This window comes from Colobus angolensis, unplaced genomic scaffold, assembly GCF_000951035.1.
Source record: "Colobus angolensis palliatus isolate OR3802 unplaced genomic scaffold, Cang.pa_1.0 Scaffold71, whole genome shotgun sequence".
Classification (NCBI taxonomy): Eukaryota; Metazoa; Chordata; class Mammalia; order Primates; family Cercopithecidae; genus Colobus; species Colobus angolensis.
The window spans coordinates 487,515-511,965 of record NW_012120821.1 but is presented as its reverse complement, the minus strand read 5'-3'; the positions used below and the strand labels follow the sequence as shown (position 1 = coordinate 511,965).

The window sequence follows — 24,451 nt, the reverse complement described above, 5'->3', positions numbered from 1 at the left end:
CACTTAAACGCTATTATTTGCACTCCAGCCTGGGCGACAGAGCGAGACTCCATCTCAAAGAAAAAAAAAAATGTCTACAGTAGTGGGAGCCACCATTATATAATAATATTATATGAATAAAGAGTTTTTGATTTGGGTCTGAAGAGAATTTTGTTAGTAATTGACTACAAAGACAGATGTATCAGAATTAGAAATAGTCTGAATGAATAAGGTAAGTATGTAATATTAAACATACAATTACATGCTTGGGAAGCTGGAAAAATGGAGTTATCCACGACAGAGGTAGAAAGTTGTGTGGTTTAGGAGAAAGGAGATATAAGTATTCACCCTGCTGAACTTAGTTCTAGTCATCACTAAGCCAACTTTCAACTGACAATGAGACTAACGAGATGTATTATAGCTAGACAGACTAAGGAGTAAGCAACAAAGCAGCAGCAGTTCCATCAGCACATGAGAAATAAACAGGTCAAATTAAGCATCTCTAGCCCAGTATTCTGTCTCTAATAGTGGCATCAAGAGATACAATATGGGAGAAGAGAGTGACAGTCCTCAATGATGCTGACTTTAAAGGTTATTTCAACATTCCTTAAATCCATGAATATGTAAATATCTATCTTAAACTCCTATCTGTGTGATACAGGGTATACATGTGTGACTTAACTGCTCATTGTACAGAGCAGAATAACAATAAAGCTTGGTTAATTAAAGGCAGGGGAATTAATTAACTTTCCTTAGGGACAGGATACAGGTCTGCAAATTAACAAAGCATCTTTGTTTTGTTTGCTTGCTTCCTTTATGGTGAAATAAGTAAGATTTAGACAGCACAATTCCAAATGATATGAAGAGAGGAGAGAATAGAACAGATCCTGGGATCTTCCTTTCCACTGAGGTAAACTATTAGTAAACAAATATTATAGGAGAAAGAAGCAAAGTGAACAGCAAAGCAAATTGTCATTCACTATTCAGCTGTCTGCTCTTTTACTAAGCTGTCCCATCCCTGGCCCTCATAGTTGCAGTTTCATTTTGGTGGAAAAGATGGGAGATCTACTCTTGTGGATCAACACCCACAAAGATGTAGATGAGTTATGTTGAAATAGGAGGAGTAAGAGCAGAACTGAACAGTAGTTGTTTACTGCTCTCCCAAGGCATAGTGTATACATAATTAATGTTTCTTATTTCCAATGCTGGCATGAACTCTGTAACTCTGCAATCTAATTCACAAAAAAATTAGGAGACTGTGGGAACGGAACAAATTTATATAATGCAAAGTAACCCATTTCTTTCACAATCATCACAGGAGACATAAAATCTCTGATCACAACAGGTAATAGTTGAGGATAAGGTAGTGCCAGGGTGTGTGAAAAGCTACGGAAGTGGAGAAAGGATCGCTGGAACAGTCTATTAATTGTTTATTTATTATGAATTTAACTTACACCTAAGTGATAAATGCCCAGCAACAAGTAAACACCTTTCAACATAGTCAAGTATCGCTGCTCTGCTATAGTCATTGTATTTGTTTTTTTTCCATCTAGGACAGGGGCTGGCAAACTGTGGCTCAAGGGCTAAATCCAGCCAGATGCTTATTGGAATGCAGTCATGCACACTCTATTGTCTATGGCTGCTTCTGTACTATAATGGCAGAGATGAGTATGTGTTTGCTTGTTTTATTGATACCCAATAATTGTACATGCTTTTGTGGTAGATGTGATAATTTAATGCATTCATATAATTTGTAAAGATCAAATCAGTGTAACGAGGATATTTATCACCATAAATACTTGTCTTTTCTTTATGTTAGAAACCTTTACTCTTTTCTAGTTATTTTGAAATGTACAACAGATTATTGTAAACTATAGTCACTGTACTGATCTACTGAACAGTAGGTCTTACTTCTATCAAACTGTGTAATTGGAACCATTACAAAGATCATAATGATCTGCAAAACCCTAAAATACTATCTGGTACTTTACAGAAAAATGTGCTGATCTCTTATGTAGGGAATCCCTAACTACATCAGCAAAGCAGTTTTTCAACAGGCTATCGCCTCAACTTAGAATCAGGAGCCAGTACTTAAGTTTGGTTGTCAGGTTATGTACTCATTTTACAGAGCTATGACATGCCTAATAGAAGAGAGAGAGAAACTTGAATGCCACAGTTCTGCCATGGGGGGGAAAAAACCACAAATGAGACCTAATTACCACCAGAGATACTAAAGAAATGACTGTAAGAGTAAACACAATAATTAATTGCCTAACTGGGAATTACCATACACTGATAATGCCCATATGTTAAGGGATAATGTGTTACAGAAATCCCAGGAAAGAATACTAGATGGAAAAATAGGGAACTGAAAGATAGGAGTTGTGGGGGGAATCTAGAAGAACTTGAGAAGTTGAAAATTAGTGAGGAAAATGTGTTTAATAACAACAGAAAAAGACAAAAATGGAAATTTAGAAAGTAAATCAGATAAAGGATTAGATATGTCTTTATCATCGCCTTTTTAGTGATAACAGTAACAGAGGTATATTAGAAATATAAAGGAGCAGAAGACATAAAACTTAACATAGCAAACAGTAATCCTCATTTACCTTGCTAACAATTCAATGAGGTCAGTTCTGCTCATACCGTCAGGAATCAACCTTGGAATCGCAGCAATACAAGTTCTAAACAAATCAATCTTGGGTTTTCTTTCCCCCCTGAAAAATACAACAGGATTTAATAAGAAACATAATACAGATGCTAGATAATGAAATCAAATTTGGAAAAATAGCTACAGAAAGTGGGAGCCCTCCCCCAAAGGTTAAGGTATTTAATATTAAAAAAATACATATAAATCCTGTAGATAATTATTAGTCTATATATGGACAAAAGAATACAGAAATAATTCAAAAGAAAACCAGCAAACAAAAAGGTTTTCAGTAACTAGACAAGAAGCATTACAACCATTATTACATAACAAATAGTTAAACAGATTATTTATAATTAATCTTAATATTTAAGATGATTATTTAATATTTAGCCTCCCATAAATATTAAAATAATAAATAACAACATTGATATAATTAAATAACTAAATACTGGTTATTTTGGGGGGCCTATAAAATTAGCCACATCATTTTTCACTTAATATCCTCCACTAACAAAGGTCTTAGAAACATTCATCTCATATATGTGTTTGTTTGTCCTTGCCTTGCATGTGATATATACACATAAATACACATACTTAAAATTTCTATGAAATAAAATAAGCCAGGTTTTTGAAAATCCTGGTACATCTAGAGGCTTAATACAATTTAATTTTACTATATTTTCTTCTAGTTATTCAATAATTTTATTTAATTTAAATGTCTAACCTCTTAATATACTGGTTTTTATTTTGTTCTGTATTTGAAGGTAAGGCCTTTTAATTTTCTTTCATCTAAATTGTTCTTCAGTTGGCCTAATAAAATAATCCTTATGTAGAAAAGAATTTGGATATTCTCAGTGTTCTGGGTTTTATTTTATTTTATTTTATTTTAATTTTATTTTATTTTTTGAGATGGAGTTTCACTCTTGTTGCCCAGGCTGGAGTGCAATAATGGTGTGATCTCAGCTCACTGTAACCTCCGCCTCCCGGGTTCAGGAGATTCTCCTGCCTCAGCCTCCCGAGTAGCTGGGATTACAGCCACCTGCCACCACGCCCAGCTAATTTTTTGTATTTTTAGTAGAGATGGGGTTTCATCATGTTGGTCAGGCTGGTTTTGAACTCCTGACCTCAGGTGATACATCCGCCTCAGCCTCCCAAATTACTGGGATTACAGGCATGAGTCACCACACCCAGCCTTGTGTATTTGTTATAGTGGCAATGGACTCACTAATCCTTTTAGAGATTTCATATAGCCAGTCCTCTTTTTATATGGTTTCAAAATGCAAGAATTTCAGTTACCATACTTCAGTTAAATAATATCAGTCCCCAAAAAGGCAGTTGAAATTTAAGCTACCATATGTTAAGTAATGGCATAAACAAACTTTGCTTTGGCTCTTTGGTCCATAAAGCACACTGCACATCATAATCACTGTCATTTCCATCAAGGCTGTCAGTGATTGGTCAAGCTGCATCTGTTATTCAGTTCATACACAGACAGCAAAGTGTGCAATGGTGTTGCCTCCTGGTCTCCCAGGATAACTCACATGACATGTTACAAAAATAGATAATCAAAAGAGGGTATTGGCTAACAAAGAGGAAGTACCACAAAGAAAGAAAAAGTAACATCACTGTGTAGTGTGTTCTTATAATTTTATGTTGCTTTGGCACCCATTTTAAATATAAGTTTGATTTTCTCATACCAGAAAAAGGGCGCAGTCACCCTTGAGACAGTTTCCAGTTGTACACCCCACTCCATCCCCCAGTTCTTTAATGTGGTTGATTCAGTTATCTGTCTTACACAACTTCTTCCTGGTAATAACTTCCCTATGGATACCTAGATGCAGCCTACTTGACTGGCCCCACTGACCTGTGTACCCCACATGGACTATGCAGATGTGCTGCAGTGACCACCTCTCAGGCACAGCATGACCTCCTGAACTCATGCCTGCTTGCTTTCAATCCACCAATTAGAATTACCCCTAGGTAACTGTTTGGATAACACGCTTGACCCAAAAAAGTCATCAGCCCATGGGCCTCTTTCTCTCTCTCTACATAGCTTCCTGACCTCCATGAGTGTGGCCTCCACATGTGCAGTGTCCCCTATCCACGTGTAAGTAATAAAATCTTTATTGCTATCTTGTTTTTCTCCTAGTCACTGAGAGGGTGCTCTCTATCTCAAAGATCCTAAATTAAAGCACACTGAAATAGAAGAGAAAGTTAATGGAGTTACAGAAGAAATACGCTATATAGGTATCAGAGGAACTGGGTGAAAGCACACTTACTGACTAAATGAGGGAAGTGGTTGTGATGAAAAACAAGATTTCCCACAGGAAGTAACATTGGCAAAAAAAATTAACATTAAAGAAACTCTCAGAGATATTAGCATATAGTAGTACATAATAATTGTATATTAAATAAATTTAGAGATTAAATATCAAATTTGGTATTCTAAGACCTATAATGCAAACATTAATATCCAAAAGAATCTCCTCCCTCACAGAGAATATGTAGATGTTTTCCAGCAAATAAAATAAGTTACTGCCATAACATACAGTTTCCTAAGGAGGAAGTCCCTAACAAGAAAAAAAGATAATGAGATGACAAATAATGACAAGGCCCTAGGGGTGGGGTGGGATGAGGTACTGCTTCTAAAAAAACTACTTATGTTATTCCTCTCTATATCACCCCTTAGTTCCTAGGAGTCAAAAATAATCAGAGTTCAGATTTTCAGGATTTTTTTTTTTTTTTTAACTATGGCTTTGGCAGTAAAAGCATTTATTTGACGTAATAAACCAATCACGCCCACATACATCCGGGGTACCTAGGATTTACATTTTGCTCATGGAGTAAGTGTAGGGCCTTGTCACTGACAACACACCAGACTGGGATCCAGAGTGAGTTTTGCTATCTATACCAGTTTGACAGCACTTTAAAGAATAAAACTGAGTGCATGGAAGGAATCACTGTATTGAAAACTGCAGCAGATGGAAACAAGGAAGAACTCCAAAGACAAAGTAAGGAGACAGGTAAGCAAGAACCATCCGTACTGTCTTAGAAAAACTGAAATAGCAATGAAGGCAAATAATTTACTACATACGTAATCATGTCTTCAGGCTCCTTATTAGACATCTGCACACTGGTCATACACATTGGTCTCCCAACTTCTTTGTCCAAATGTCTGAGGATGCTATCTAATGCTTTTCTTACTTGAGGATAGTAAACTGACATTCCTAGGGGAAAAAACTTCACAGTTATAAAACATCTGAAATTAGATAAAGAATACTTACTTTCTATAGTAAAAGCCTAATAATCTTTAAGTGATATGAGCTTACTGTTGCCCCAAAAGGGGTTTCAACTGTGACATATTCTTCTCCGATGATCAGCTTCAGCATATTTGACTAATTGGAGAAATTATGTGAAAATTATGCAGAGGACTAAAATTAAGTTGAAGAAAGGACAGAATGCAGTGAATAGGATCCTGTGATAAAATAAAGATTTAACTGGAAAACTCTTAACATGAAGACTCATGACTATTATCAAAAAAACGTATTCATTGTGGGCTGAGTGCAGTGACTCACATCTCTAATCCCAGCACTTTGAGAGGCTGAGGCGAGTGAAATCACTTGGGGTCAGAAGTTCAAGACCAGCCTGGCCAATGTGGCAAAACTCCATCTCTACTAAAAATACAAAAATTAGCCAGGTGTGGCGGTGCACGCCTGTGGTCCCAGCTATTCGGGAGGCTGAGGCATGAGAATCACTTGTACTTGGGAGGTGGAGCTTACAGTGAGCCAAGATTGTGCCAATGCCCTCCGGCCAGGGCAACACAATGAGACTCTATCTCAAAAAAGTAAATAAATAAAAGAAGTATTCATTTTGTACAGCTGTATATACTGGAAAAACTGTATTAGGCAAATTTATATACATTTTAGATTTGATCAGACTTTTATAAAAGAATATGAAACTGTATTATAAAGCAACTTATTTAACTTCAGTTAAACTAACCTATGACTTTTGCTTCTTCATCTGTCAAGGTTTTATTGAGAAAAATTTTCTTTACACGAAGAGTATTTCCTGAGGGAAGAATAACTCCTGTTGTTGGCATGGGTGGTTCGCCATCTTTCTGCTGCAAACTGTCTGCTATTACAAGGAAGACTCTGAGGCCTATGTTCATTCTCTTCAAAGGAAAAAAAAATTCAAAAGGAAGAGATAAGTGTCATAAATTACCCTTTTTGCATGTTAGAAATATTTCATCAGTAACATCAGAGTGCGAGGGGCTGGAAGGAAGGAAGATAGAAGGAACACTAACCTTTCTGTCCAACATTTTTAACTAGCCCAAGCATTAGAGTTTGCTTTAATATCAAATCCCCAAATGCCACTCACTTCTGAAGCTGACCGCCTTCCTTACTGTCTCTAAGGCTTATAGCAATCCTCTTCCTCAACTCTCCTATCCTCCTACGGTCCCGTCCCCTCCCCTTTCTAGGCAAATGACTTGTCTTCTACTTCACAGAAAGAAAAAAAAATCACCAACTTTCCTCAATCTCTCTTTACAAATCACACTAATTTACTTATACCTGCACCTCTTCTCCCTCCCTTTTGCTCTTGGTATAGTGAGGGTGTGACAGACAGTCTTCCTAGTTGTTGGAATCCCATCTGTTCTTGCATGTTTGGAAACATTATAGGACCAATTACATCTTTTCTTTCTTGCATCTTCAACATTTTCCTTTCAACTAAGTATATCCCATTTCTCTTAAGTATACTTGCTATCTTAATGGAAGAAACTCTCCCCAAATACTTTCCTGAAGCCATTCTCACTCATCAGTGACCATATTGCTCAAAACAGCAGGCCTATTTATAGCATGCTAGTTGATTTTCCAGCAACATGGACAAGGTCAAGTACCCGTTCTCTCCTGAAACACTCCCTTCCTTTGGTATCTATGTTCCACTTCTGGCTGTGTCATCTTTATCTGCATTTAAGGTTTGGCCTCCTTTACCTGGGTATTAAATGTTAGACTGCTTCAAGGCAAGGTTCTCCTAGGCTGCCTTCTCCTATCATTATTTATTACCTCCCAAAGCAACTGCATATACTTACATGACTTCAATTACCATCCATACCAGATAACTCACAAATTCTAAGCCTGGCCTCTCTCTGAACTCAGACCCTCAGACCCATCTGACATCTCTTACTTGGATGCCTCTACCTGGATGCCTCAGATTAGACATGTTCAATCCAAATGTATGACCTTGCCCCAGATTTGATTCCTTCTCAATGTTTCTTTTCTCAGTGAATGCTCCTCTATCTTCACCACTACGATCTAAGCCCGAGCTGTCATTATCTTTGATCTACACCAGTGGTCTCTCAAGTGGGGTACACACATCCCAGTGGGTGTGCAAGGTATCTCAATGGAATATGGGAAGAAAATAAAGCTCTTATATATATATATATTTTTTATCTAAGTAAGATTAAAATTTTAAGCTTCACTCATCTTTATATACAACATAGTACTAGTGCCCTCCCTTGGTCTAAGTATCACAAAGTCAGTCACATGTCACATAGTCAAAAATGACACCTTGAAAGAAGCAGAAAAGCTCCACAATGTAGTCGAGTTGACAGAGGTAGCTTCACTTATACATTCTTTCAATGTCTTGCAATTTGCATGTATTTGATTAAATGGGCTAATGGATAATTTTATCTAGGTTTAACTAAACTAGCTCTTACAAAAGTTCTTGAAAAGAAAATACGGATTCAAGATAATCATAACAAAGTAAACCTAATAAATAACAATCACCACCGCCACAAAAAAAAAAACCAGAACTGATTTTTTTTTACTCCTAGTATGAGAACTTCAGTAAGAAAAAAACTTACTTTCAGAAATAAATTTATTCAATGGAGTATTTTCTTAAAATGGATGTTCAAGAAAATATCTTTTGTTTCATAATTTTTGTTTCTGGAAACCATTTTTGTTGGTAGAAACCAAAAAAATATATAAATAAAAGCTTTATTTTCTTCCCGAATTCCAGTGAACTACCTTCTACACTCATTGGGATACATGTACCCCCAACATGTTAAGTATGTCAGCTATATAAACAATCGTGTTTGCTCACTTTCAAAATCTGGAAATAGTTATTAAACTATCTTAAAAATATTACAAATGAAAAGCTGCATTATCTTTCCAACTCATTTGTTAACCACATAAACACATATCTTAGGATGTGACTACAAGATCATAATTTAAAATAAATAAGAAAAAAGAAAACAGATAACACCTATTTTGCCTTTTTATATTCTCAAATGTAATTAGATTCCAATAAAGAATTTATGAAATATTTTGAAAAACCCTGAAAATCTAACGTCTAAAGAATGAATTAGAGTTTACTGTGAATAATGAGACCATGGAAGCAGGATATAACATTCACTTTTTTAATGCTGACCTTTTTTTGGCAGGGGGGGAACAAATTTTTGTTTCTTCTATAACACGTAGAACATTGCCTGGCACATTTCAGGTGCTCAATAAATGTTGAATGAATGAGATTTATTGAAGAACACTTTAAATACAAATAATATGAAGCAAAACAAACAAACAAACAAACAAAACCTAAGCACGTTATAACTTCCAGGAGCCAGCTGAGCTGAGTAACCTGATAAAATTTTCCTTTCTTTATTTATTTTTATTTTTATTTTTTGAGACAGAGTTTTGCTCCTGTTGCCAGGCTGGAGTGCAACGGCACAAACTTGGCTCACTGCAACCTCCACCTCCCAGCTTCAAGCGATTCTCCTGCCTCAGCCTTCCTAGTAGCTGGGATTACAGGCATGTGCCACCATGCCCAGCTAATTTTGTATTTTTAGTAGAGACGGGGTTTCTCCCTGTTGATTAGGCTGGTCTCGAACTCCCGACCTCAGGTGATCCGCCTGTCTTGGCCTCCCAAAGTGCTGGGAATACAGGCATGAGCCACCACGCCTGGCCTCTTTATTATTTTCCACTACACTTAAACGCTATTATTTGCACTCCAGCCTGGGAGACAAGGGCAAAACTCTGTCTCAAAAAAAAAAAAAAAAAAAAAAAATTATTAAATCATTTGGCCAGCTATTAGAAAGGTTAAGTAACTTGTTTACTATTAGAAGTAGAGTTGGGATTTGAATCTAAGAGTTCTGATTCCAGAAATCATGCTCTTAAAAAAATATATATAGGATTTTACATTATTACATTATAATTTTTTTTTTACCTCTGGATTAATGGTGAAAGTTTTAGTAGATTTTCCAACACTGAGAAGATCAAATATTATTTCTTTCATTGCAAAATCCAACCGTTCCTTAAAAAAAAAAAAAAAAAAAATCCTTATAACTTGCTACTATGTGTTAGGCATCATGCTAAGAATTATAAATATAATATACAATGACAACAACACAGGTTTGTGCCCTAAAAAAGTTCATAGTTGAACAGAAGAAAAATACATATGAATTAAGGTTAAAATACATGATTATAAGTATATTATTTAATTATCAAATAATTTGTTTAATACCCAAACCAACAGAATAAAAGTTTTAAACATTCATTCACCAAAATCATGTTAAATTCAAAGTGAAAGAATTCCTAGGATGACAATGAAAGGAAGTCCCAAGACAACAGCCAGGCAGCAGGCTTAGAGAGCAGTGAGTTCATATTGGGTCAGGAAGAATGGGGCTCTAGGAAGGAAATCTCCCAGGGGGTAAAAAAGTTAACTAACAAGATTAACCGATGTTTGAAAGGAGTTTTATAATTCCGGTGGAGTGCTGGAGGAAGGTAACTAATTCAAGGGAGTGGGTACAATTCTGGAAAAAAGAATAGATGCAATCTAATGTCGCAAGTTTTCTGAACACTTGATCTAAAGCACAATTTGCTTTTATCAGTCTTACTGATACTGTTATACTTATCCTATTATCATTACTTTTGTGCTCTAGTAAATAACAACATACTAATTCTATTTAAATATTCTTTATTTCTTCACTGTCAAAAATAATTGTATTATGGATCATCTAGATTGCTACAGTTTCAGTTGAAAGAGAATAAAATTAATATTCTGGAATCATAGCATTTTCCCATGTTGAGGAGGTAACCTTACCTATGTTTCTCCAAGGTGGATGTCCCAAAAGGAAATGTAACCAAAACCTTGTATTGCCTCATTAACACTCATTTAATCCCCCTCTAATAATCCTTCCTTTACTGCAAAGGCTAGAAAGCTAAACTTGTACTTCTCAGGATCCCATATAACAAAAAACTTGAGGATATAATTCAAACCCTGCCAAGTGATATAATCATGTGAGTCACTTTGGGAACTGGGATATGTAAAGATGAGGAGGAAGACAAGGAGAAATGAATCTATTTTACTGGTGAGGACCGTAGCAGAAGCTGCATGATTCTGAAGCATACCCACATGTGGTGACTTCCTTGTCTGGTGGCTGTTTCATTTTGGCTAAGGTGGCAGCTTCCTCTTTGTCGTTCAGACTAGAATTCGTTTCTTCAGCCCTACTATAAATTCTCTGAGCTATCTATATTCCTTTCAAGATCCTTTTGGGTTTAACTAGCTAGAGTGGATTCTATTATCAGTACCTAAGCAACCTAGATTAATGAAGATGATGAAAATAGTTTTCTAAGAAATCCTTCAAGATACTCAGGAGGTAATTAGTAAATGCACTAAGATTAGGATTATGAGATATGTTGTTTATCCCTCTTCAATTAAAAGTGCTTCCACTTTGCAAGGCTGGTTCAACATACGCAAATCAATAAACGTAATCCAGCATATAAACAGAACCAAAGACAAAAACCACATGATTATCTCAATAGATGCAGAAAAAGCTTTTGACAAAATTCAACAGCCCTTCATGCTAAAAACTCTCAACAAATTCACTACTGAAGGAACATATCTCAAAATAGTAAGAGTTATTTATGACAAACCCACAGCCAATATCATACTGAATGGGCAAAAACTGGAAAAATTCCCTTTGAAAACTGGCACAAGACAGGGATGTTGTCTCTCACCACTCCTATTCAACATAGTGTTGGAAGTTCTGGCTAGGGCAATCAGGCAAGAGAAAGAAATCAAGGGTATTCAGTTAGGAAAAGAAGAAGTCAAATTGTCCCTGTTTGCAGATGACATGCTTGTATATTTAGAAAACCCCATCATCTCAGCCCAAAATCTCCTTAAGCTGATAAGCAACTTCAGCAAAATCTCAGGATACAAAATCAATGTGCAAAAATCACAAGCATTCCTATACACCAATAATAGATAGACAGTCAAATGAATGAACTTCCATTCACAATTGCTTCAAAGAGAATAAAATACCTAGGAATCCAACTTACAAGGGATGTAAAGGACCTCTTCAAGGAGAACTACAAACCACTGCTCAACAAAATAAAAGAGGACACAAACAAATGGAAGAACATACCATGCTCATGGATAGGAAGAATCAATATTGTGAAAATGGCCATACTGCCCAAGGTTATTTATAGATTCAATGCCATCCCCATTAAGCTACCAATGACTTTCTTCACAGAATTGGAAAAATCTGCTTTAAAGTTCATATGGAACCAAAAAAGAGCCTGCATAGCCAAGACAATCCTAAGTCAAAAGGACAAAGCTGGAGGCGTCACGCTACCTGACTTCAAACTATACTACAAGGCTACAGTAACCAAAACAGCATGGTATTGGTATCAACACAGAGATACAGACCAATGCAACAGAACAGAGCCCTCAGAAATAATACCACACATCTACAGCCATCTGATCTTTGACAAACCTGAGAAAATCAAGAAATGGGGAAAGTATTCCCTATTTAATAAATGGTGCTGGGAAAATTGGCTAGCCATAAGTAGAAAGCTGAAACTGGATCCTTTCCTTACTCCTTACACGAAAATTAATTCAAGATGGATTGGAGACTTAAATGTTAGACCTAATACCATAAAAACCCTAGAAGAAAACCTAGGTAATACCATTCAGGACATAGGCATGGGCAAGGACTTCATGTCTAAAACACCAAAAGCAATGGCAACAAAAGCCAAAATTGACAAATGGGAACTAATTAAACTAAAGAGCTTCTGCATAGTAAAAGAAACTACCATCAGAGTGAACAGGCAACCTACAGAATGGGAGAAAATTTTTGCAATCTACTCATCTGACAAAGGTCTAATATCCAGAACCTACAAAAAACTCAAACAAATTTACAAGAAAAAAACAAACAACCCCATCAAAAAGTGGGGAAAGGATACGAACAGACATTTCTCAAAAGAAGATATTCATACAGCCAACAGACACATGAAAAAATGCTTGTCATCACTGGCCATCAGAGAAATGCAAATCAAAACCACAATGAGATACCATCTCACACCAGTTAGAAAGGCAATCATTAAAAAGTTAGGAAACAACAGGTGCTGGAGAGGATGTGGAGAAATAGGAACACTTTTACACTGTTGGTGGGATTGTAAACTAGTTCAACCATTGTGGAAAACAGTATGGCGATTCCTTAAGGATCTAGAACTATAAATACCATACGACCCAGCCATCCCACTACTGGGTATATACCCAAAGGATTATAAATCATGCTGCTATAAAGACAAATGCACACGTATGTTTATTGCGTCACTATTCACAGTAGCAAAGACTTGGAATCAACCCAAATGTCCATCAGTGACAGACTGGATTAAGAAAATGTGGCACATATACACCATGGAATACTATGCAGCCATAAAAAAGGATGAGTTCGTGTCCTTTGTAGGGACATGGGTGTAGCTGGAAACCATCATTCTCAGCAAACTTTCACAAGAACAGAAAACCAAACACCGCATGTTCTCACTCACAGGTGGGAACTGAACAATGAGATCACTTAGACATGGGAAGGGGAACATCACACACCAGGGCCTATTATGGGGAAGGGGAGGGGGGAGGGATGGCACTGGGAGTTATAACTGATGTAAATGACGAGTTGGTGGGTGCAGCACACCAACATGGCACATGTATACGTAACAAACCTGCACGTTGTGCACATGTACCCTAGAACTTAAAGGATAATAATAAAAGAAAAAAAAAGTGCTTCCACCCGTGGGTTTTCTTTCTATCTACAAGTGTGTAGATTAATGAAATAAACTTATTCAATGTTGTGTTATTATGTTTTTAGATGCATAAAAAATTTCAAAGCTCCAAGTGATTACAATACTCTAACAATTTACATACATACATACTATGAGGTGAAGCACTCACCTGAGCAATGAACTGAATAATCTTCACAAATATGTTGAGAGGTGTGTCACGAGGAACCACACTTCGTGAGCCTTTTGGAAAAAGTGCTGACACTATGCTCATAAGACGACTACAGGGAAAAAGATCTAGTCATAATGAGATCACGACATCAACAGCATATTAACAAAAAGTTCTTCCTATTCTTCATAATATATTGACAGAATTCATATTTCACCCACAAAGTATAATGTTTACTAAAATTCCCAATAGTGTGCTTTTTTAAAAACAAGAATTTATTTTTAATGCACTTTAAAGCAAAGATACTCACCTTTGAGTTACAGTGTTGCTTTCACATTTTATTCTAATTACATAAACCCACAATAATCTATACAAAGATTCCAGTGCAACTCGAGACATTTTAGGATCTTTATTCTGTTTGAAAACAAAAGAGAATAAAAATAAATTTATTAAAATATTTGCAATCACTTAAGAGCAAACATATTCTCTGTCAACAACTAAAAGCCCATCTTTTTTGTATTCAGTCTAAAATAGGTTTAAATACACAGGTACATATTTGGCATAGGGTAAACATATGGCTCGAAAGTAACCATAAATGTGGAAATTGAGTCCTTTCTTATACTTTCAAAAGAAAATACTAAAATTTTATTTACTAAATTTTACTTAGTAAATAAAATTATAGTAGTATTTCTAAGAATTCTAAAATTATACACATAAACTTACTTGATGATAAACAGTTCACACTCCAATACTGACATAACAACTGAAAAAGTATCACTCATTTTTGGCATAATTCATTTGTAGCCCATATACAGTTAAAATTCGGAACACTAAATGGTATTATAGTCATTTGCATTTACGAAATAATGGAGAATATTATGAAGTGTATATCCTTATGAGTGAATAGTGAGTTAAGAGCACGAACTCTAAAACTGGGAAAAACAGGGACTAAATCCAAGCTCCGTCCTTGGGCATTGTTATATTATTCTGAGTCACAATTTCCTCATCTCTAAAATGGAGAAAATATGGCATCTACCTCAGAAGTAAAGTTAATATCTGTAAAGCACTTGGAAGAGTACCTGGCATGTATTAAACGTTCATTGACTATTAAGTGTTATAATTTTTATTTAGAATCAGGACATTATTTAAATTACTATTATTTAGAATCAGACAGTCATTCCATTTCAATTACAATTTGATCAGCGAACTTTTTCTTCATTCTAGCTGTTATAAGAAATAAAGTCCTCAAATGACCAATAAAGCAATGAGATTTAATTGTAAATTTTGAAATGTAGCTAATAATCTCCTTTTTTCACAGAGAAACTACACATCCATTGATTAGTATTAGGATGTACTGATTGTTGTGAATTTACATTTTAGATTTTTCACATCTATTTGGATAAAGATTTGACATAATTAAAAATGGAGGATCAGTGACTGTGCTGATTAGACTCTCAGTATCAATCCCTCTCTCCACTGCCAGATCCATAATGATCTCAAATTTCAAATATACTCCCCCAGTAATTTCCAATTATGTTTGTTACTAATGTAACTAAAGTAACATATAATGTATACTACAAATATAACAACCAAGCATTCTGTAGTAATGTCTTTAAGAAAACATAATTTTCTTTTCTATCATTTAAATCTAAGATATCACATGTCAAAATAGTTCAGCCAGGAGTTAGGAAGGTAGAGAGAAATGAATAGGCAGAGCATGAAGGATTTTTAGGGCAGTGAAAATACGCTGCATGATACTATAATGGTAGATATATGTCATTATACATTTGTCCAAACCCATAGAATGTACAACACACCAAAAGCAAACTCTAATGTAAGCTGTGGGCTTTGTGTGATAAAGATGTGTCAATGTATGTTTACCAGTTTTAACAAACGTATCACTCTGAAGGGGGATGCTGATTATGGGGGAAGCTAGGTATGAGGGGAGTAGGGAAATTTACCCACGGGAAATCTCGGTACCCTCCTCTCAATTTTTCTGTGAACCTAAAACTGCTCTAAAAAAATACAGTCTTAAATAAGTCCCATTAGTTTTTAGGTAAACATGAAATAACACTTTCATATTGTTAAACTGGAATTTCAAAATATTATTAAAAATAATACATTAAAAATATTTAAGTCCTATTCTACATAAAAACTGTTACCATATGAATGATTAAATATAAAAGTATTTGGATTATCTTAAGTGATGAGGTATCTGGCATGAAAAAACTTGATTTTAAAACAAAGCTGGCATTCACACAATGACAAAACAGCAAGGTGAGAAGTGATAAAAATCAATTATTATTTTTTCAGCTGCTACAATGCTGCTATATGTCTGAATAATAAAATCATCCTAAATTTATCTGAGCTTTAAACAAAGATATTCAATCTAATTTGAATAATTATACAAATAAAAATCTAATGAACTTAATATAAAACAAAATTTTGGTATGTCAGTAAAATACAGTCTTTGACCACCATCATTTTAATGTTTCTTCCTTTTTTTCTACTGTGAACTAAAAAAATGATTTGTTTAAAACCCAAACCAGTAAAGCCACACATGGTGGTGCAAGCCTGTAGTCTCAGCTTGAACCCAGGAGTTGGGAATCTAGCCTGGGTTAGTAAGACTCTCTCTCTGAAAAAATTAAAACAAACAAACAAAAAAAAAAAAACAAAAAAAACCCCAAATCAATAGGATAAAGTTTAAAAAATTAATTTGTCAATATTGTATTCCATTAACTTAAAGAGTATACTTGGACTGTTTGTAACTCAAAGGATAAATGCGTGAGGGGATGAATACCCATTCTCCATGATGTGCTTACTTCACATTGCATGCCTGTATCAAAACATCTCATGTATCCCATAAATATATATACCTACTATGTACCCACAAAAATTAAAAATAAAAACAACAACAACAACAAACTATATTCAAAATCTAAGCTACTATCCCTTAATTTCACTGGAAATATTTAAAACATTTTCATTTGTAACAGCTAGAAAATGTTTGTTAAACAGAATATTTTAAAGTTAGTAATTTTGGTGAAGAATCAGCATTCAGTATCAGTTCTATTTCTTAAATTCATCTTCTTGGGGCCACACTGACATTAAACCCTCTGAAGAATGTTTCTGCTGTGTGCTACTCTTCTCTTAAAATACTAGAAGCAGGTTGGAATAAATACATTAGACATGCAATGCAACAATGGGAAAAGGAAAAACAAATGCCACACTTAAAGGAAATAAAGCAGTATTTTACTTTGTAATGTCGACACAACTCACCTGGAGTGTTTCTATTTGTTTTCTGATACTGTTGTTAGATGGCATCTAAATAAAGCAATGTGAGACAGCAAACATAAACATGAGATGCAGCACATGCATGTTAGATGAAAATAAGCACAAAACAAGATAGCTCCTCACCAAGGTCTCTATTTAGAAGAAATTTGAAATGTCCAAGACAGTGGCCAAAAACACTAAGAAAAAAAAATTTCACGATTTGGGCATCATGTGAGATACACCTATAATATTCCAACTAAGAGAAAACAAAGTTTTAACTCCCTAATTTTTCTTAGAATTTTTCTTAAAGCACTGTATTTCAGTTCAAACAACTTTAAAATTTTAAATGAAAATAAGTATAGATTGTTGAAAAAAACTCCAAATTATTTTTCTATGATATCTACTCTTATTATTCACCTCTCTCTCTTAATAATTCTCCAGAAACTTTAAATAATCACTTTTCACACAAGCACCTAAATTGATATAGATATGGGAATGGGAGACTACCAAATTCTGCTTGGGACAAAAATTAAAGATTTAACTTTTCAGTGAAAATAATGTGACACTCTGTCACAAGCTATTTATGGGCATATAGGGATAAAGCTCATTCTTCATGGTCATCAACTTTAAAACCTGGTATGATAATTTTTTAAAACTGTGTAATATCATAAGGTGTCTTGAACTTCATCGTATTTATTCTTATGACTCTAGAGAATAATGCCTTTTTAATATCCTCAAATTATTGCTAACATGTTTTCTTAAAATATTCAGTGCTTATATCCGACAACATTCCTTATACTACATTCAGAATTAACATGGTGGACCAGAAGAGCAAGAACTATGGAACTATGTGAATATGGACACAAATCCATGCTGGCTCCCGAAACATGGGTTACTTGTTTGTCTTCTTTCAGCCTCATGTACAGTAAAAATCAAATGAGATTCTGTACTTAGAGGATGCAGCATCCTAAAAAGTAATAAAAACCAGTCATAAGAAGTATCGGTCTAGGCTGGGCACAGTGGTTCACACCTGTAATCCCAGCACTTTGGGAGGCTGAGGCAGGGGGATAACTTGAGGTCAGGAGTTTGAGACCAGTCTGGCCAATATGGTGAAATCCCGTCTCTACTAAAAATACAAAAATCAGCCGGGGGTGGTGGTAGACGCCTGTAATCCCAGCTACTCAGCAGGGTGAGGCAGGAGAATTGATTGAGTCCAGGAGGTGAAGGTTGCAGTGAGCCGAGATCATGTCACTGCACTACTGCCTGGGTGACAGAGTGAGACTTCATCTCAAAAAAAAAAAAAAAAAAAAAAAAAAAAAAAGAAAAAAAAAAGGTATAGGTCTAATAAAAGGAAATTGTTTTAGGCTTTTAGTATCAAGAGATTAAATGGATCTCAAAATAATTTAGGTAACGCCTTTATCTTGGATCAATTTTCCCTATACATAAAATAAATAACTGTTACAACAGATAACTAGCATAGCTTTTCCTTCAAGGCTCAACTCCTTACCTCAACTACGCAGAGCAGCCACATTATCTAAGACTTAATAAACATGAGCCAATTCATAAAATTTCTGCTGAATAGAGCCTTAATGTAAGTTAAGGGTTAATGGCCAAGACAATTATATTCCAAATCCTCATGCTAAGTGGTTCTTATCTCCTTTAGCCTGGCAGATTGACATAGCCATTAATGAAAATGAACAATATGCCAGAAATATTTAACAGGAGGTAAGGGTTCAAAGAAAACAGAGCATTTAAATGAAAGCCTTAAGACAAAAAAAAGTTAAGGTACTGTGAAGTATTGCAAATATGTTAGGTGAAACGTATATATATAAAAATTCCAACAAGCAACAGAAAAGTATGAACTGTCATGAAACAAAGCAGTCTTCCAGAAACATTTAAATGTGTATCTTAAAAATATTTTAATGAACGTATGAAAAATCATACTATTCATAAAAATGATCAATTCTCTTTTGGTCCCTATATCTGTACAAATTACCAAAACTAAGAACAGAAACAAGTATAATGTAATTAATTAAATAAAATTTATTTCCTGGTTGCATGACATAAAGAGTTTAATCAATTTGATTTGGCCCTGGGAATTTTCATAAATAGTCAAAGAAGGTATGTAAATTCTCATCCAAACATGAGTAATATCAATGTTTATCTAGAAGGAAAATAGACAAAAACATTTCTCAAAGTAGCATATATCCCGTACACCTAAGAAACTGAGGCAGTTTTGAAAATGATACATAAAATCATGAAAAAGACGTACAGGATAACATCCAGTGGATCATTCCTGAAGTATGAAAGAAGAGCCAGTCCTATTTCTACAATAGCACAACAAGCTGCATAGCCAGAGACAAGTCGCTTACTCTATCTGCCTTGGTTCCGTTATCTTCAAAGTATAAGGTTTTCAGTCTCAAATCTAACTTAGAGGAATGCCAGGAAATGGAATGTCATGTCTGCAATATTTCTATAACTTGCAAGCAAATATTCAAATAGGCTCATCTAAGTATATATCAAAAGAATATTCAAATCAAGCATTCACACGACATGCAGCTGAAGAATATTCCCACACTTTGTCAGAATTGTGTTCCTACCCAGAGAAGAAAAGAGGATCCTGCCAGCAGAGCATCCTGGGAAGAAAATGATCCTTCTATCTCTCACAGTTTTGTTTTCAGGACTAAGAAAGGCTGAATATGGATGTGCCAAATAATGTTAGTGACAAGTACCCTTTCATTCAAGTCAGAATCATTTCAGGAGCTTTTACAACTGTGAGGATCCAGTACCAACTTTTAGATATGGCTGGGCATATTTAAATGTGAATTTAGTGATATTATCAAAGCTTTTTCTCATATTGCTCAGACTTAAACCAACATTACTGATTTTCTTAAAAGACAAAATAAATATCTAGAAGGTTTTGTGAGATTAATACTCTATAATTCTAAAAGAATTAACAAATATTCCTAGATTTAAGATACATATCACTAAAAAAGGTACAATTTTGCATTCATTAGGACAAACTAAATTTTCAATCAAAAGTTTACTGATATCTATACACGATTCCCTACAGAAGAAATAAAGTATGTATAAGAAAAGGAATGTGGCAAAGTGTTACTATTCAAGTATACCAATAGTAGCAAAAGTTTCATTATGCACTGTTTATAACCAATTTATATGCATAAACAAAATATACCAGTCAGTATTTACACATCAGAAGTGTGATTACATCTTACCTTTAAATGTGACAAACAGTTCTGTAGGAAAATATGCCAGTTATTTAAAAAAAATTGTTTCTGACTGACACATAAAAGGCAGGTAATTAGTGGATATAAAGCCTATAGGAGATGGGGAAAAGACAGAATTAACATTTTTCATCGAAAAGCACTGGACTTTTAAATTTTATATTTCATTTATTCTCATAAGCAAGGAAACAAATCTTTTAAGCAGTTTTCCAATTTGTAATAAGAAATATAATCTCATAGAATAATCTAACACAGAAAGATAAAGGGTAAATTTTCTATGAGGAAAATTCCTTGACTGAGCATACCTCTCTGAGTTAGAACATGCTATTAGTTCTCCCTCAGCCCATGAGTCCCTCATCCATTTTGTGGTTATGACTAGTCCCTGGAATCAGATGACAGACAGCATTAAAGTTTTAGCTTTCTGTTTGTCAAATATGTAACTTCCCGATGGCTACATTAAGTACTCTAAGCCTCACTTTCCAAACACATAAAGTGAAGGACAACAATCACAAATATCTTACAGGGTTATGAAGCTTAAAGTAAGATTTAAAAAGTACAAAGTACTTAGTTCAATGCCTGGCACAATCCATGTTTACTATTACTGTATCTCTAGTTTAGATGGTCAAATATTTGACCAATTCTCCAAACCTTCTCCAAGCTACATAAAAGTTATGTGAAATAGACAGGTAGAAAAAAATGCCTTTACTCTCTGAATAGAAAAGATATAAACAGACAGAAAACAGCTGCTAAAATCACTTTGACAGTGATCCCCTGAGGTTACAACATATTTTTACTGTACCTTCCCTGTGTTTACATACACAAATATTATTCTGTTACAACTGCCCACAGTAATCAGTACAGTAACATGCTGTACAGGTTTGCAGCCTGGGAGCAATAGGCTATACCATATAACCTAGGTGTGTAGTAGGCTATACTACTTAGGTTTGTGTAAGTACATTCAACGATGTTTGCACAATGAAATAGCCTAACGACACATTTCTTAGAACATATTTCTATTATTAAGCAATGCATGACTACCTAGAAGGAAGTCTGAACAACTCAACAAATGCAGAGCTAGTAAAATTAAGAACAGAACATTTAAATAGAGCAATGCAAAAAATACGTATGTAAAACTTGCCCTTGTATTGTACTTCAGGGATTTTACAATTTCAGATTTTACCATTCTCTTTAATCTCCACTGAATTCATAAATCAATTATAAAAATCCCAATTAAATATGAAAAGGTTTGAAATGTTTCTTAATACCAATGAATGCTTCTTTCTCGAGCTCAGTTCAAAAGTAGTCTGATAAAGCATCTCCACAAAATTTTTCAAACAGGGAACATTCACTTCATTTTTAACAGTCTAGTAAAAAGATAATGCAAACAAAGAAAATGATTACAGACGTTAGATTAAACTATACAAAGATTACAAGAACTTTCTGTAAGGTTTGAAATTGGTTAATAATTCACTGAGACTCTCACTGAAGTATTACAATGTGCCAAGTGACCAAATGGTAAGTACATAAGATAAACCTGGTCCTAGCCCTGAGTGCACAAAGTGGGAATACAGGCTAAGAGGACACAGTATAACAGGTCCACTGAGAGCAAATTCTCTGTGCTCCTGGAGTACTCAAAAGGGGCCCCTATGGAAAAATTCAACAAGGAAGTAACATCTAAGCTGCATCCAACATCTCTTACCAGAAATACTGCTAAAGCCTCCCATTTAACCTTGCTGGCCTTATCTCCCACCCTCTGACCATGTGCATGGGGACCCAGCTTTAGGAGCTTCCTTGCTGTTCCTAAAATGCATCAAAGCATTTCTTGCCTTAGGATGTCTACGCTGGGGCCTGCTGCCCGAGAAGCTCCTCCCATAGACACAGGAAGTCTTACTGTCTCATTCCTTTAGTTTTTGCTCAATTGCTACCAACTCTTTTGAGGTGGTGGTCTTTCCTAATCATACTCTTTTTAAAATTTCAACTCCCTCACCCCTTTGGCAATCCTATGCCCCCTACCCTGTTTACATTTCTTCACATTACTCTCCACAATCTGACATACTACCTATTTTATACACTAGTTTATTTTCTATTCCTGCACTAGTAATTAAAATATACGGTACTAGGGAGTCTTTCCTATCATATTAATTGTTGTGTTCCCTTGTGCATAGATGAAGACCTGACAAACAGAACGCACTCAATACATAAATGAGTAAAGAAAGAGAAGCCAGCTAGAGCAAGAGGGGAGGGAGGTTACCAGAGAGGCATGAATGTTCCAGGCAGGAGCTGTCTGTGCAGAGGTCTAGTATTATGGGTTGAATCATATCCCCCAAAATTCATATTGAAGTCCTAACCCCATACATATCAGAAGGTGACTTCATTAGGAAATAGGTCATTGCAGATCACATTAATTAAGTTAGGATCGGGAAGACCCTAATCCACATAACTGGTGTCCTTTTAAAAAGGGGAAATTTGAACAGAGACATACACTCAAGGAGAATGCCATGTGACAATGAAGGCAGGGAGCATAACCATGCTTCTACAAGCCAAGAAACACAAAAGATTTTCAGTATACACGAGAGGCTAAGCAAGGGGCACGGAGCAGGTTCTTCCTCACAGCCCTTAGAAGGAACCAACCTGCTGGCACTTTGATTTTACACTCTAGCCTCCATAAATATGAGACAATATACATTTCTGTTGTTAAGCTATCCAGTTTGCAGTACTTTATTACAGCTGCCCTAGCAGGCTAATAAACCTGGACACAAAAGCAAATATGGTATAAAAGAATCAGGCAACAGGATGATAATGGACCATTGTCAAGAGCCTCTCTTCCTACAACCTGCTCCTTTTCATGAACTGCCTTAAAAACCAAAACCTAATCTCAGCAATCTGGGAGGAAAAAAAAAATGGATGATCAAACAAAGGAGGAAGTGCAAATGATCATTTGGAAGGAATAAGCAGTAATTCAAACAACTTACAGGAAAAGAAATCAAAGTGTATATCTAATAAAACACTAAAACTGACATGACTTATACATGATAGCCTGTTTTCTTTTTTATAAAATGAGCCCAATTCATATGGCTAAAAACTGGGTGGGAGGAAACGGGGGCTGTGTAACTCCAATAAACCACTTGCAAACCGTTAATTTATGAGTTTTGTGTGTCACCATTTTTTAAAATCTTCAATGCAAAACAGATTTTAAAAAAACATGTCAGTCACTCTCATTAATATTTTAAATTCTTAACTTTTAAAACAATTCTCTGTTCACCTTTTCTAAACATGCTTTAAAGGCAGGACCTGAATACTATAAACCAATTCATATAAGCCCATAGGTCACAAGTCAGTGAATTCAATGTTTAAAAATGAAAGCCAAAACAGTTCAATTTTTCAATATGTAATACATTTATTCATTTTTTGAGATTTTAACTAGAATAAAATCTGAACAAAACTAATGTAATTAATTTCCATTTCTAGCCAAGATGGAGTGAAGGGAGCTGGATTTCCTCTACCATCTGAAACAACCAAAAAAACAAAATACATGAAATGATATCTAAAACACTGTATGATCAACAAAAGGAAGAGACCTCTGAGCAACAGGAAGCAAATGAGATGAGTCCTCCCAAGGCCATAGCTTATTGTCATGTAAGTATTTTTAGGAAAAAAATGAAAGTATAAGGTTGATAAGGTTCTTGTATAACATACAAATTGTACGAAAATAAAAAAACATACTTACAGCAGCTACAGGGATAAGAATCTCCACAAATAAACCAGCAAGTGCATGTTTTATGTCTTTATCTTTCACTTCTAAGAAATACTGAGCACATTCCTTAAAGGGAAAGAGGGTATATACTTAGATTAACAAAAGAGGAAAGGTTAAATAATTTGTAATATCACAATAATTTTGTGAACACTCTGCCATTTTACCAAAAAACTAAGGTCAATGCATCTTCAAGTCAAAAAACAAACTTTGCCAGGCCTGGTGGCTCAAACCTGTAATCCCAGCACTTTGGGAGGCTGAGGCGGGCAGATCACCTGAGGTCAGGAGTTTGAGACCAGCCTGGCCAATGTGGTGAAATCCTGTCTCTAC

General features: G+C 35.2%; 1 protein-coding gene across 2 annotated transcripts in view; it reads right to left on the bottom strand.

Moving 5' to 3' along the window:
• FRYL (FRY-like) overlaps nt 1-24,451 on the bottom strand; it is a 277,851-nt gene that overhangs the window by 91,498 nt on the left and 161,902 nt on the right. For both annotated transcript variants that reach the window (XM_011927311.1, XM_011927310.1), the window contains 9 exons: nt 24,098-24,190; nt 21,636-21,734; nt 20,362-20,463; nt 14,163-14,266; nt 13,856-13,964; nt 9,848-9,934; nt 6,629-6,800; nt 5,724-5,856; nt 2,589-2,696 (listed from right to left, as the gene is read on the bottom strand). In XM_011927311.1, the coding sequence (XP_011782701.1) occupies nt 2,589-2,696; nt 5,724-5,856; nt 6,629-6,800; nt 9,848-9,934; nt 13,856-13,964; nt 14,163-14,266; nt 20,362-20,463; nt 21,636-21,734; nt 24,098-24,190 (1,007 nt within the window). The remainder of the gene's footprint in view (nt 1-2,588; nt 2,697-5,723; nt 5,857-6,628; nt 6,801-9,847; nt 9,935-13,855; nt 13,965-14,162; nt 14,267-20,361; nt 20,464-21,635; nt 21,735-24,097; nt 24,191-24,451) is intronic.